General features: G+C 36.1%; 1 protein-coding gene across 2 annotated transcripts in view; it reads right to left on the bottom strand.

The window, feature by feature from the left end:
- Positions 1–15285, bottom strand: part of PRKX (protein kinase cAMP-dependent X-linked catalytic subunit) — a 56179-nt gene that overhangs the window by 28270 nt on the left and 12624 nt on the right. For both annotated transcript variants that reach the window (XM_036389272.2, XM_036389282.1), the window contains exon 2: positions 1720–1888. In XM_036389272.2, the coding sequence (XP_036245165.1) occupies positions 1720–1888 (169 nt within the window). The remainder of the gene's footprint in view (positions 1–1719; positions 1889–15285) is intronic.

Here is a 15285-nt window from a genome sequence, read left to right as displayed (position 1 = left end):
GAAAGTGTTATTTGTCATACAATCTAGTGATAATCATCCACAAAGGTTTGTTTAACCTAAAGCACATAAATATCTTTGTGACTTAAATTTTAACCACCTCACTTCAGCTATGTTGCTTGGAGTCTCCTCTGACAAGGGAAAAAGGCATCTCATGGACAATTACATGAACATAGCTGCTGATGCAACATACCATTGGACATTTCAACAGAAAAAGCAGAGCTCTAGAAGACATGAAAAATGTTTGCTTTGCATAGAAAGAGAACTATTTGAATTGTGTCCTTTGGCAACCTGAAAAATCTGATATTTTGTGAATAAGGTGTGAATGAAATCCAGGAAAACTCCCCTGGTTTGGATTTTTGATCACTTCTGTATGAACATGAATCCTCCCTGTCTCTGACATGTCACCCAAATTTCTCTACTCCCACTGTTTCTGAGACACAGACCTACTGAGATGGGGTTTGTCTGGGAGTTTGCTTGTTGTTTTCAGTAGGGTTTTCTTTTCAAGAATTTCAAGATGTACACAGATACATGTACAAAATCCTGTTCCCCCCATTCCATCCATACTTCAAGCAGTCTAACCAGATGTACTTAGCTTCTCCATCTTGATTTCTTCCATGAATCTCAATCTCTACATATTCTAGAACTTGTCTTACTGATACTATGCCACACACAGGATTTCTGAACGCTAGCTGGAAACTAACAGCATCATGATGCTGGGAAAAGCCAACACCACACCAGGGAAAAAGCCTCCTCCTGCAGGGCTCATTCCATCTTCTGAGTGACTACCACGGTGTTCCCTTCTTCTTTTCCCTCTGATACTTGCCTAACCCTGGCAGGAAGCTGCACTCCCTGCAGCTAGATTAACTAATGCTAATTTTGTCTAATTCTATGTAAAACTGATTAAGGCAGGTAAATGCAAACAAATCTTAGTTAATAGCTGGCCATGTATCCATGCATGAGAAAACATAAATGGAAATTAACCTGCAATTACCAGAGGTTCAGTTATGCCATTAATAGATATAGACTCAGATACACAAGAAGCACTGTGGTGCTGTGAACAGAAAAGTATGATACCTTCTCTCTTTAACAATGGGACCATTGGGATCATCAGAGTTACCTCAATTCCACTAAAAAACAAGTATTCTTTAAGAACTGTGTTTAAACAATGCTTCTCAATAGGTTCCATCACTTAACAACCTCAAATACAGGAATACCAAGTCCAAGAAGTGCTGCAGTTATTTAAACTCTTTAAAAATAAAGTTTGCAAAAGTTCATTTAAGTTTTTAAAAACTAGCTATTTAAGTCTGGGAATATCTTTAGCTATTTACCAATATCTACAGCACATACATGTAGAAATACTTTCATCACAATTCTAACATCAAGAATCATCCTAGAAGTCATTTGGATGAGCCAAAGCTAACAATTCTTCATTTGTATTTTCCTCTCACTTCAAAAAATGTCTCTTCTGCAGTGTGAAGATAAGAGAGAAAACGCCTTATAATAAATTGTTTCAATGTTTAAATAATGCCTCTTTATTTTAAATTCTTGACTCTTCTAAAATATGTACTTCATTCCAAAGTCTATTTTAATCTAGATTACATATGAGAAATTAAATATTCAGTTTTGGTAAAGTACCTAAGAACTTGCAATGAGATTCTGGAGTACTCTAACTGCGCTTCCTGTATGACTGAAATGAATTTAAAAAATAAAACAACTTACAATCTGATCAAAAAAGGGTGGTTAACTTCTTTCAAGACAGACTTTTCATTGTGCACATGTTGCTCTTGCTTCAGTCGAATGACATCAGGAATGCTCATTACTTTCAGTGCAAAGTAACGCTTGGCCATTTTTTCCTTCACTAGATGAACACGTCCAAAAGTACCTGTGCCTGAAAAGTTGGAGAAGAAACATCAACTTAGCATAAAAAGGGAAAAAGAACAAAGATAATTTGCTAAATTAAAATCTACAGAAACTCCAATTATTCAGGTGAGGAGATTATAAACTTAAATGTGCACAAAGAGGTAAAGCAATTCAGTAGGATAAGGAAGTGATGGGAAAAAATACATAATATTTGCTGATCCTTCTAAAAATTAATACATTTTTTTAAATCTGCTTATCGTGCTCACTGTTATATCACTTGGAAACAGCAGCTGTCTGGCACTCCTTTTTTTTTTTTTTACAGTAATGTACTCCTTTTTGAACTCACTCTAAAAAATAAAGAAGGAAAATAAAAATGTAGTGACTTTTAAATAAAGTATTAGGCATTTCTCTATTCAACAGTCATTAAAGTTCCTTTTAAGTGCATTGCACTCAAGACAATCATATATAACTGAACTGAGTATCTTTTAGTTTGAAATCAAAGTTAAAACTGGCACATTTAGCCAGACTGCTATTTGTTGTGCAGCAGAGTTTTACACATTTGAAGACCAACACAAATTTCAGCTCATTAGGTGATTGATTGCTTATTGTTTTTCTGCTCATTAAACAATGACACATAGGTTCCATTACAACAGTGCACCTGATCTTTTTAATCCCATTCTCAGACAGCAATATGTACCACTATAAAGGACACCTGGCATTAAAACCAAGCACCTAACTTGTGAAAGGTCCCTCTCTCCAGAAAAGTCAAAAGCTTAATACTTCAGTTCACTATCATCCTCTTACTTGCACATACCCTAGGAAAGGCAGCACACAGACCTGTTGCAGTATTATTAACTGGTTTGTTACTTGATTTCAGATTGTGTTGATCAGTTATGACCAATTTATAGTAAAGACAATTTCCTAAGATGTGCAACAGGTACAGGGAAAGGAGTGCATATGTGAAAGGAAATACATTTTTCAGAGATAGGTAGGAGCAAGAAACCAACAAATGAACTTCTAAAATTGCATTACTGGGGAGATGAGAAAAAACAAGGGAATTTTTGCCTCTGCTAGCTTCAATTTATGCTTGAAGTATTTGTTTGCTGTATGTGGATTCTCAGCTAAAATATTTTATGTTATTTAACAGTTTTTCTTTCCAATCACTTAAAATGTTGTTTAAGACAGCATTTACTAAAAAACACTAAAAACTACTAACTCCAGCAATCCAGTTTTATGGAATTTGCAGCTTCACTACCAATACAGATTTCAAAGCCAGTTTTCAAGATAAAAGTTCTCACTACACAAACACATCAAGCATTACCGTTGTTGAAGCACAAAAGATTCTGTCAAAGAAGTTTTACATTCCCACCTGTCCTGAGTTACGGTTCTTTAACCGTGAAAACTATATACAGATCTCAGAGAAAGCCTGCTTTTATAGCAAAGTAAACCATCAGGTTACCCTGGAAAATTTATCATGCAATGAAATCCTTTAACAATGTACTCACATTACATGACTATATCTGCAAACAACTTTATTTGCTCAGGGACAGGCTTCTGCAGTAAAAAAAACCCAAACAAATAACATAAACCCAACAAACAAACACCAAAAACGGCCCAAAAGTTTCCAAGCAGAGACATCTGTTCAAACTACTTTAAATACTGATTACTTATATTTACACTGCATGTACAGACAAAAAAAAAAAAAAAGAAAACTCGATTATTTCTGAATTAGGAGCTGAAATTTAAATTTTGAGTAAAAACATTGTGAAAAATAATGCTAGTCATATGGCACACTAAAACTAGAAACCATCTTTGATTTTTGAAACTTCCCAATGTGGACTCAGGGAAATTAACAATACTAACCCCCCCATAAGCAAATGTGGTTTTACATGCATTTTGATACTTGTACAAACAAAGTGCTTCCACAGACATATCCAACAGGAAAGTCAAAAGTGAACACATATCTAATTGTTCCTAGATCTCTAGTGATTACATGCTTCAGGACTTGTTCTACTTGTTTAAGAAATTTTTATTTTAGAATGCTTTACTTTTCCTTATGCTAATAATTTCTCTTTACAAACCACTGGTCAGAAATAACGACAATAATAATAGAAATCACAAGTTCCAACTAATTTCAAAGAAGAACCTGTCAGAGACTTATTTAGCAATCGTTCTAACTTTGGAAACACTTTCTGCGTAAAAACACCTCTGCCAGAACAGCAAAGCCTGGCAGGCTATTCCAGAATAGTGGCAAGGCCCTAATCTACAAAGCCTCAGGGAAAACCAGACGACCACATAGACAGGCGAGAACATAGAACCTCCCTAACCAGTTTTATTGCTGAACTGATCCCAGGCAGTCTATTTTCAAACATCTTGAGCACACTTGCCAGCAACTATGAAAATCAAGACCATACAGACTGAGAAGCCATCTAACACTTGTTTTGAGACATGTCTTCTCAAAATATGCATTTTCTCTCGATCAAGTCGTCTCAGAAAATCCATTAAGCCTGCATTAGCTGGCAGTACCCACACACCCACCACTCTTCCATGGGACTAATTGCTATGCCTTTTTCTTGTTTTGTTTCATGCTTAGCCAGTCTTCAAATAACCAGGTAAAATTTTCATAAATTACATAAAATTTGCATAAATTACTGCAATTAAAAATCTCACTTCAAACCAGCTCATACTTTTAGCCATTTCTGCTAACATTCTTTAAGTGTTCTTCCTTGCAATTGATAGGGAAGGTAGGAGGCTGCAACAAGATGTTATTGTGGTTGTTTAGCATAGTCAAGTATATCCATTTTATAAGAATAGATTGTTGTGTTGTGAGTAGATGGAAATTCTGCCCCTCAGATTCATAAAAAGAAAACTAAAAACCTGAAGCAGTAAGTGGCACTGAGCAAGACAAAGGCCCAGCTCCATAAATTTGAGGGAAAATTTTTGGCAGCAAAAAGGCAGTGTTATTACTCTTCCATCAAAGCCCACTCCAGGTGAGGAGACACCTAACTCATGGGACAATTTCTGTTAATCCCTATGAAAGAACTGTTCAACATTTTCCCCTGATCACCTCAGAGTTCATCTGTGTGAACCAAATGAAGTTGACCTTTTGTGACAGATGAGTAAATGTTCCTTATGATTACCTTAAGATGGAAATATTCTACACTTGTCTGTAAGAATTAAGGGAAACACTGTTGACAGATTTGCACTTTAGTCTACTCATGTTTGTTTCGTATTTAGTTCAAACCAAGAGAACTGGAGGGACATTGTACCATTCTGGATTTGCCCTGGGATCTACCAAGTACTATCCTGCTGAAGGAAGAGCAATGGCTTCATACAGTCCCTACACATATATCCCTATCTGTCTGTTTAATTTAGTACATGTTACCAGAGTTTCAGAGCAAAACAAAGCACCTACATGATAAGATCATACCTCAAGAAAACAGCTGTTCTTACCAAGTCTGAAGGCAGAGTTGTAGTTTAATTGCACAGGCCCCTTCCCCCTGCTAAGGCATATGGTAAGTGAAGGTCTCTGGCCACCAGTAGCAACAGGAAGAAGAGTGCCTGTGCTGTTAGCAACACAATTCAGGATTTTCAGGACTAAATGGGCAAACAGAATAAAATACGCAAAATGCTAACCACTAATCCAGTATAATCTGTTTACAACAGAAACAAAATTCTTGGATCCCACTGCAAATTTTATGTGGTTGCAGAGCTTGAAAGAATGCCTGCAATCTTCTCCATTAGGTAACCTTCTCATGTTAAACACAAAGAGATGAGGCCAAAATCTGCAGAGGACCAACTTGGGCTATGTATCACACACAAGTAGGGTATTTTCAGTCTTACAAAACAAGCTGGATTCACTAATACCATTCAAAAACACCATAGCCAGTTTCCATTTTGTTTTCTTTGAAGCCTGGCAGAAAAGAATAAAGAATGTGGGAACATTTCTGATGCAATTTCAGATACTTTTGATGCTAGGTAAAACAATCCTGCAACTTTTGATCAGCTAAAACAATTTAGTGAGTAGTCATGTAGTGACTATTTTGCTATTGATGCAGATGATTAATTTGATGCTTAGATTGTCTCTTTATTTGCTCCCATTAATCAGCCCCAGCTGTTTTAATCCCCAGCTCTTTCTTAAAACCAAGTTTGCCTTGCTCAGATAGATACCATCTGTTTTAATGAAGAATAAACTAGGTCATGTGAGCTCTGTGACCCTGGGGGCTGCTTTCTGAGTCCCAGAAGCGTTGGCCCTGACTTCAACAGATGCCTACAAAAAATCATCAGATGCATTCACTTTTATTTACAGCTAGAAGAAACATTTCCTACTATGACACATTAGTCTTTACTAATAGCCACAAGCACAACAGACTTTATTCTGTTAAATATCAGAGATTAACTAAGTGATAGTATCAGATTGCAAACTAACTACTAAACGTCAAATTTTGTCTGCCATTTAATTGCTGTCTTATTTTGGGATTGAACTTCAACAGACTAGACTAGGAAATGAGGGTTGTCAGTTCTTGACAAAAAAGTGGAAAAGTGGCACAGCAAAGGAAAACCAGCCTGCCCAAACAGACTGGTAATCAGAAGATTAATCACTTGGGAGAATGATTTAGGGAAACCACAAAGCACAAGCAACTTGTTGTTGGGCTTCTACAACAAAAGATGTGGCTGGCAAATGAATAGGACAACTCAAAATGAGGATGATGATGATTTTGGACATCACAGTAGCGAAGTTTAGATTTTTATTAATGTGTCAACCCATTAACCAATGTCACTGAAAATGCCAAGTACAGTGTCTTTACTGTCCTGCAAGCCAGCTGTGGATTGTTCACTGTAAATCTTAGATCACTGCTTTTATAGATCTTTATTACTTTAGCAGGTTCAGACTTAACAAGTTAGAGGAGGTTTTATAGGATGCCTTTTTTTGTCTAGAACTACGCATCTCATACTGCTCAATCAACAAAAGAAATGTCTGATCACAATTTTTGTAAAGCTTTTTTTGTATCCTTCAACAATACACACTGAAATCAGAAACAGTCTGATTAAGACCTTAACAGCACAGAAAACAGATGCACGTGTAGGGTTCACCATGGGCAGCCCTGCCAGATGAGCTTGCTTCTATGCTTCTCATTCATTTGTTGTGCTGTGATTCCCTTTCCACCAAGCATCCCTTGAAGAAAGAAAATGACTTTCTCTTTAGCAATAACAGGAGAGAGTACACAGCAAGAACTATGCCCATCACATTCCAGGCAAGATCATTGGATTACCTGTTCCACAAATTTTACTGGCACTGGCATACTACTGGTTTTCTCTTTTGTTTTGGTTGATAGCCACACCCGTTGTCAAATCAATTGAAAGCTCAGTATCATTAATTCTTTATCCCAGCTCAGTTGAACTTAAAAAGAAAATAGCAATGCATGTTCAAAGTACAGCTTACCTTCTGATTAAAGGGGATGCTGCAAAAAATTTCCAAAGATCCCAAAACACTGCAAACTTTTGGTTCTTTCTTACTTGGTATAAAAGGAGCCTGTAACAACACACCACTAAAACTACATTTAACTGCATGGAATTCAGTTTAGTCCCTTTTCAATTTCATGCAAGATTCACACAAGTATGCCGGAGAATACCAAAAAGTTGTGTCAACAACTCTTGTTGTTTACCCACTCATTTAAATCTTACTGAACTACAATCCTTAAGAACTAAGGACATGGGAATCACCAGGCTAATTAACACCCATCAGTCAAGTTTCCTGTTTTTCCACATAGTTCAGAGACATTTCTGATTTCCAACAAGTGCTAATCAACTAAATATCAATGATGCAAGTTCCTCTGTAATTTCAGGGTTTCGATTTTTTTTTTCTCACAAATTATTGTCTCTCTACAAAAATATTGTAAATATCACGGTGCCCTTAAGCAAAACATGCAGAATTCTTGAAAGTTTTTTCTGTCTCTTCAGTCTTTCTTTTCTAATTTATTTTGGAATACTAGGAACCACTAAATAAATGAAAGCAGAAAGTAACCAGATTGCTGGTTATGATAGCCATAAATCCTCTCAATTTCTAAGCAGCTTTTAGAACACTGATTCTAAATGCATCTCCCTTCTCAAAACTTTTAATACCCACAATCTTCAGAACAATTCTCATAAAATCAGTATTTCCCTACTTGGTTCTTGTCAATGCAGCTCTTTCTATAAAGTCTTCCACAACCTGAAATACGTGACAATGACCAAAAAAAGAACATTGATAAAAAGAAGATGAACATAGGAGTGAGTGGATGATAAAGCTTTTCTTCCATAGTGAAACTAGGACATTGCAAAATCATTATTTCTCCTACTTTAACTATTTAAATATTACACTTGAAGTACAGATAGATCACAACTTCAAAACTGGAGTTTTTTATAAAAACTGCTGAAATAGAAAACTTTAATGACGAACTCCTTTTTCACCTAGAAACTAAGTTTTATACTACTTTCTCAACTAAATTAAGGAGGCCTATTCAAACAGCTTATTTTAAATGATACAAAACACTTGCTAGAAGTGAAGCTTATCAATCTGTATTAATATATTTTTTTAAAACCTGGCCTACCATGTTTTAAAAGACAAGTAAATTAAACTAAGACTCATGCACCTGTCTAGCTAGTAACACTTGCCAAGCTAAACACTGATACAGAGTATAATTAAATTCTCTTTTCCATCTGATGACAATTTCAGGTAATTAAAGCATTATCAAAAAGTGTCACATTTTAATAGCTGGAGAAGAATCAGTAAATTAGAAATTATACAAGAAAGACTGATGTTTTCTGGAATTTAAAAAGTTGTAGCATTGAAATCCTATTCACAGAATTGATTCTTTCAGGTAGGGACAGGTTAAAATAAGCACATGAACTACTTCTTGGAATGTAAATATTAAAGGGAATAATTTTTAACCTATTTGTTCCTTTCCAAATAATTTCTCAAAAACAAAAGCCAGGCAGGCAAATCCCACACCTAGCCTCCTGTACATTAACTGATGCTTAAAATTCCCATCAAGTTTTGAGTAATTCAGGACTCTTTCTAAACAAATGTGTTCAAAGTGACTATTTTCTACTGGTGTTAACGATCATTAAGTGTTTAAACCCACTATGAAACATTTTCCTTAAAATGTAAACTAACACAGACATTAGCACAAAAGTTACTCTATTTAATTCTAGTGTGTTACACTTCAAGTTACCACAAACAAAATTAGATACAAAATAACCCAGACTCCAGTAAAGAAGGAAAATCAACAAGAGAAGCGAAGAACTAAGCCAGGTATTATAAAACCCCGAATTTTAGTCTACAAGATTTCTCTTGATTGTTTAAAAGAAGTAATAAAAAATGTTATGACAGGAACATTTTCCAATACAATTCAAAGTAATGAATCCTGATCTTTCTTCAGATACTCTTTGATTTTGTGTCTGTGAATAGATGCGAGTTGTGAATACACAACTCTTGCTTCTTGAGCTGGGATTAGAAGTACACTCAGTATTTTGAAGTGGATGTCCCAGAACCAGTTTAAGCCAAAAGGCTTCTCATTTTCTACAAGGATGAATAACTTGCAGTTTACCTTTGGTAGTACATACAGAATCAATTCAAGCAAATCATTAACACACCATTTTCCATGTATTCTGTTCAGTTAATGAGAAGTGTTTCTCAGTACTTTTTCCCCTTCCAAAAAAAGGTAAGTAGGAAAAAAAACCTGAACAGGGACAGCTGATATTGAAAAAAAAAATAAAAAAAAGCTCAGTTTCTAAGTTTCATCCTCATAATCAAATTTTTACCCACAAGGAGAGTAAAGCTCTCTCTCATAACTTATCAGCAGTTCTATCTTCATCTTCAATTTCCCTGGTGACAGGAAGTATTTACAGAACTGTTTTAGCTGGTTTACTCAAATTCAGCATGAAGAAATTTAGTTTGTTTTGAACAAAAAAAAATTAAAATCTGCAAAACAAAATAAAGCATCCAAACCTGAACAAATTGCCATGTCACAGCAATAACAAGTTTTAGCAGACTAAAATCCTTTTCAGGTAACTTTAACTAAAAGAAGCAGCCAATAAGGTCTTCTAAGTTAAAACAGAACCTCTGTAGGAGATACACGACTGTTCAGGTACTTGAAATATTGTTCCAACATTTTTTGCTCTTTCAGTTGCCACAGCTCAACTTATGAGGTTGCATATATCACCACCAAAGAATTATACACATCATCACTGTAAGCTTACAATTACCCCCAAAGAAAAAAGAAAACCTTAAAGTGGCCAGCCAAACAACTACAAAACACGGCTCAAAACTCACATTTACATCCCAGAAAAATAAATAAAAATAAAATTTTTATGACTAAGAAGCAAATGTAATGCTAACCAATATTAACTAATGTAATAATCCATAAAGGATTTAGAAGCATTTGGTTCCAAAGAAGTTCATGCTACATAGAGTCTAATAAAAATCACATCCATGCAAGAGCACAGATAGAAACTTGAGCAGCAACCCCCTCTGAACCTGGTAAGTCTAAATAGGGGTATTTGGTATCTGATTAGCAACCTTTCTTTTCAACCCAGAAATATTTGTATCTACCTACTTTTACGATTTTTACACAATCATCATCTTTCGGTTTGTCCTGAAACTCAGCTTTTCCTAAACAGTTACTCACTGCAAGTCAGTCCCATGTTAATGCAAAGAAAGCATGAGCTTAATACCCTTGATAGTGTCCTTTTAAAAGGCAAACAATAAAGTCTTGTGAAGTACAAAGGTTTATTATTGCTGACCCAAGGTAATAAAAGCCACATTGTTTGTACTTGACCGATTTCCTCCTTCACCAGTGCTGGACAGAAGCCTTTGAGAGACTAGTTCCTCTTATAATACATTCCTTTCAATTACATTTCACTTCCATCTTCACTGAAAGCAGTGCTAAATCAGACACAAATCAAGAGGAGATATTCCCCACAGTGCACAAAAACTGTATTTTTAAACACTTTTCAAACAGATTGTGTATTTATTACTTAGTATGTACTACAATGATCGTAAAGTATAAGACTGGAATTAGGTTGAAGAGCTTCTGCTTGAAGACAAGAAGGACTTACATTTAAGACCTAAAGTCCTGCACTCAGGACATTTTATTTCTCTCATGTGTTTCAGGAAATGAGTAAATAGACAACTAATAGAAAAGTGTTCCAGGATTACCTATCCCTGCTATTATCTGTGTTACCACACAGAAGACCCTAGTCCAGAAACATACCAGCACAATTGAGAAAGCTGGAAAGACCAGGTTGAAAATCTGATACACTAATATTAAGAAAGCAAAACGAAATCAAAGTTCAGCCATGATCAACAACTATTTTTTGTTTTCCAATCAAACTTTTCACTTTCATTTTTAAATTTTAAACTGACCTAGAGCTAACTCAGGATATGCAAAAACAAAACAAACAAAACCTTGGGACATTCCCAAGGAAGACAAAGCCTGACCACTGAGTAGTAGTTAAAGACCTCAATTCATCAAAAAGGTCAGTCTTCACATTATATCTTAAAACCTTAGGACTGGTACCTTTGAAAACTGGAGTAAAACTTCCACTTTCAAAGATGGATTACCACAAAGCACCACATAACTCACATATTCTTCATGGTTGCACATTAAAAGACACAGTAAGTGTATGTTTTGAAAGAAATACCATTATTCCTGGCCTGTTCCAATTTATGGTAGAAACTTATAAAACTCTTTGTACAATAAAAAAAAAAAAATTAAAGTTGCAGGCTAAGATTATGCAAGCTGTTATTGCATATATATGCAACCCAACACAAGGTGAGAGACACATTTTCTCCCATCTTTTAGACAAAGAATCAACAGGCTTCACAGACAGCCAGAGCTGGAATGTCTTCACTTATTACACAGTTTAACTTTGGACCAGCCAAGTGGAATTCTGGGCAATTTAACAGAGGAGAAAAAAGGCACTTCTGTATTCAATAGAGTGGTTTTACACATTCAGTTTATGAACACAGAAGTACTACCTATTTCCCTCTGCTGACTCTACACACATAGGTTTGATAGTTGTTTACGGTGCATAAGTCTACATTCAGAAGAGACCACCTCAAAGTTACATGGCCTGATACAGGCATGACGCTTATGGCACAGAAACTACTGAAACAGAATATGCTAATCTGTGTAAGGAAGTATATAAATTTGCAAGGCTTGAAAAAGAATTGTTGGCAACTCACTGAATTCTTCAGGCTCCATGCCATGAAACCTACACCAACTGATATCACAGTATACACCACAGCATATGTCGCAGTTGAGAGGGCCACAATGCACAGAGTATCATCACAGAACTTCAGAAGGCTCCGACCCATAGAGAGTAACGCCACACCACGTCAGAAGGCACAAGCATCTGCCCTTCTTGTTCTTTAGCCCAACCTTTTATACCCCTCATGTTCATGCATTGCACCTGTGTGTCCTCTGTTCCCTTCCATGACTGGTCAGTGCACCTGGGCCCTCCATGTCTCTTTGCTTTCAATGTTTCCATGGCTCATTGCTGTCAATGCTGCTCACCTGCTTTTCACAGCTGTAGCCCCACTGGGGATGAGGCTCAGTCACAGCCCAACTCCCAATTACCACAAACTGTGTGCCTAAAAAATGATACCTAATACTTCTTTATAATCTTCAGTACTGTTACCTAACTTACTGACCCAGGGTCACAAATGTGGTATTCACAACGTCAGTTCATTCATCTGGCATTTTTTTTCAAAATATTGATATAGTTTAACATTGCACACAGGAAAGGATACTGTGTATACAAATAATCATGGTTCAAACCACATCCGATTTGCAAGCTTGAATTTATCTCAATAGTCTGTAATTTTACATATGTTATTCAAGTTTATATAGCACAATAGTCTTAGAAGGTATTTAAAACACTACTGTCAAACTTGAGCTATTATACTGACAGAGAAAAATATTTCTGATATAACTGACTATTTCTAAAAAACCTATTTTGCTAGATCTTTGTTTTAAATGGATTGTAGTGAGTACTAGAGATTTTACTATAAAATGAACAAATGACTCAGCACTGTAACCACAGCAAAAGGAAAGCCTTTCCAAAAGACCCAAATAATTCCTTTGCATCTACAATTTACGAGCAGCTGCAGTGTAACTACAACCCTGCATTCTATCTTCTGTAAATGAAATTTTACAAAAAAACTACAAGCCCACAAGAATTTTCTCCTTAAACACTATCTCAATCTGGAAGAAGCACTGCAAATATACTTTTATTTGGTTAAAGGTTAATACACTGAGAACTCATGAGTGGAACAAAATATTCCTCAAAGGGAAGGCTTTGTTTATATTCAGAAGGCAGTATCAACTGATATTCCTAAGAGACTACAGAATAACAATGCCTTAGGTATCTAGAATTTACTTCATGTGTTCCATTACCTTTCCAAATTCTCACATGGTATACCTTACAAAATTAGTGTAACTCTGTACAAGATAAGGTGATGAAATCACCATTGTTTGGCACTAGAATGAATATCAATGAATATCCCCATATTCTCTACATAAAGAGCTATTATCCAAGAAAGAGGAAGTAAGTCTAGATTATCCAAATAAAGTTATATTTGATATGGAACTGGAACAAAAGCCCTAACACAAATATTAAGTTTCAAAATCCCAGTCTCCAAATTGCATTCTCAAATGTCAATTAAACATATTGGAAAAAATCTTGATAGCGTCCAAGAAATACATTACTAATGGAATAAAGACTGAAAATATCACTTGTATTAATACCTACTGTTACTGAAGACATGCCAATGCCAATTTAACATTTAAATACCCTATCAGAAAAGGACCATGGTCTGAATTTTTCATGCTATTCAGGGTTGTATGGACCAGTCACTGTTTTTTCTTTACAATGCAGAAAAGTAAGGCTAAACTTTAAATTTAGTTCTAACTTCATACCAGCCAACTATTTGACTGAAACACAGAATGGATGTAGTAGTTTCTTCTATTTTTACTGTGCAGTTCCTTAATAGGAAAGAAAAGCCACTCTACCAATGTCCCAGTTTCACCTTCCCCCGAGATTTATGCACACACTTTCCATTCCTTCCTGTATCAAAACTGGGATCCAATCTCTGTCTGTTATTACACCTATCAATATCATACACAAGGAACCCATCCAAATCAACAAATAAGACTTTAAATAGAACACTGTACATAACTGACATTATTTAAATGCACCAGGATGAGAACATTTGAGAATTTATGAAAAAGTATACCAAAACATGCTACAAGTAAATTCCTTTCACAAAACAACCCTGATTTTCCAAACTACTCTTAAGAAAGCAACTCCACAAGGAAAAGGAAATCAAGTCAATATTAGAGTAAGTTTCAGAGGCTATGGCATATATTGTAACAGTATCATTAATTTTGCAACAGTAAGGAAAGATATTTTGGCTGATAATCGGATGGCATTTCTGTGCTGGACACTGTTTCTGTACAATCTTTCCTTTTGTTTTTCTTTAAGCATAACATCATCTGAGGTCCAATATTTATTTTTAAAAAATTTGTTTGCAAAATTTTTTTAAGAAGTTTGCAAATTTCATACATCTGAAGAGACAGGTGGAAAGATGTAATATGTCACAAAGAGGCGAGGCTGGAAGTGAACTCCCTACACAATACCTTATTTTCCACACAAAAGGAAGATTGACATACAAGATTACAGAATAAAGCTCATTTGCAATGACTAGCTGCCCTGAACAAATATATTTAAAGAGTAAATATATGTGATTAATAAAGAATTTATCAGACTTGAAATTATTAACAAGAAATGCATGCTTGCAGCCCAGAAGATCAACCACATCCTGGGCTGCATCACAAGCAGTGTGAGTGAGCAGGTCAAGGGAGGGGATTCTGCCCCTTCAGTCTGCTCTGCTAAGAGCCCACTTGAGTACCCAGGTCTGGGGTTCTCAGCACAAGAGAGACACAGACCTGTTAGAGTGGGTCCAAAGGAGGGACACAAAGGTCATGAGAGGGCTGGAGCACATCTCCTGTATTGACAGGCTGAGAGAGCTGGGTAGCTGAGCCTGGAGAAAGCAAGGATCAGGGGAGACCTTACTGAGGCAGTTAAAGAGGGCTTAAAAAACCAAAATAAAATGCTACTTTTTACATGGGCAGATAGTGACAGGACAGGGGCAATGGCTTCAAACTGAAAGAGGGTAGGTTTAGGCCAGATGTTAGGTTAGATTACCCAGGCTGCCCAGAGAAGTTCTGAACGCCTCATCCCTGGAAGTGTTTGAGACCAGCTTGGATGGGGCTTTCAGCAACCTAGTGAAGAAACCTGCCCAGAGCAGACAGGTTGGAACTAGATGGTCTTTAAGGTCCCCTTCAAGAATTTCACAGCATTCTCTGATTTTATGACTAC

The sequence above is a fragment of the Molothrus ater genome, chromosome 2 (genome assembly GCF_012460135.2).
Source record: "Molothrus ater isolate BHLD 08-10-18 breed brown headed cowbird chromosome 2, BPBGC_Mater_1.1, whole genome shotgun sequence".
Classification (NCBI taxonomy): Eukaryota; Metazoa; Chordata; class Aves; order Passeriformes; family Icteridae; genus Molothrus; species Molothrus ater.
The sequence above is the reverse complement of the archived record's forward strand: the minus strand, read 5'-3'. Positions and strand labels throughout refer to the sequence as shown.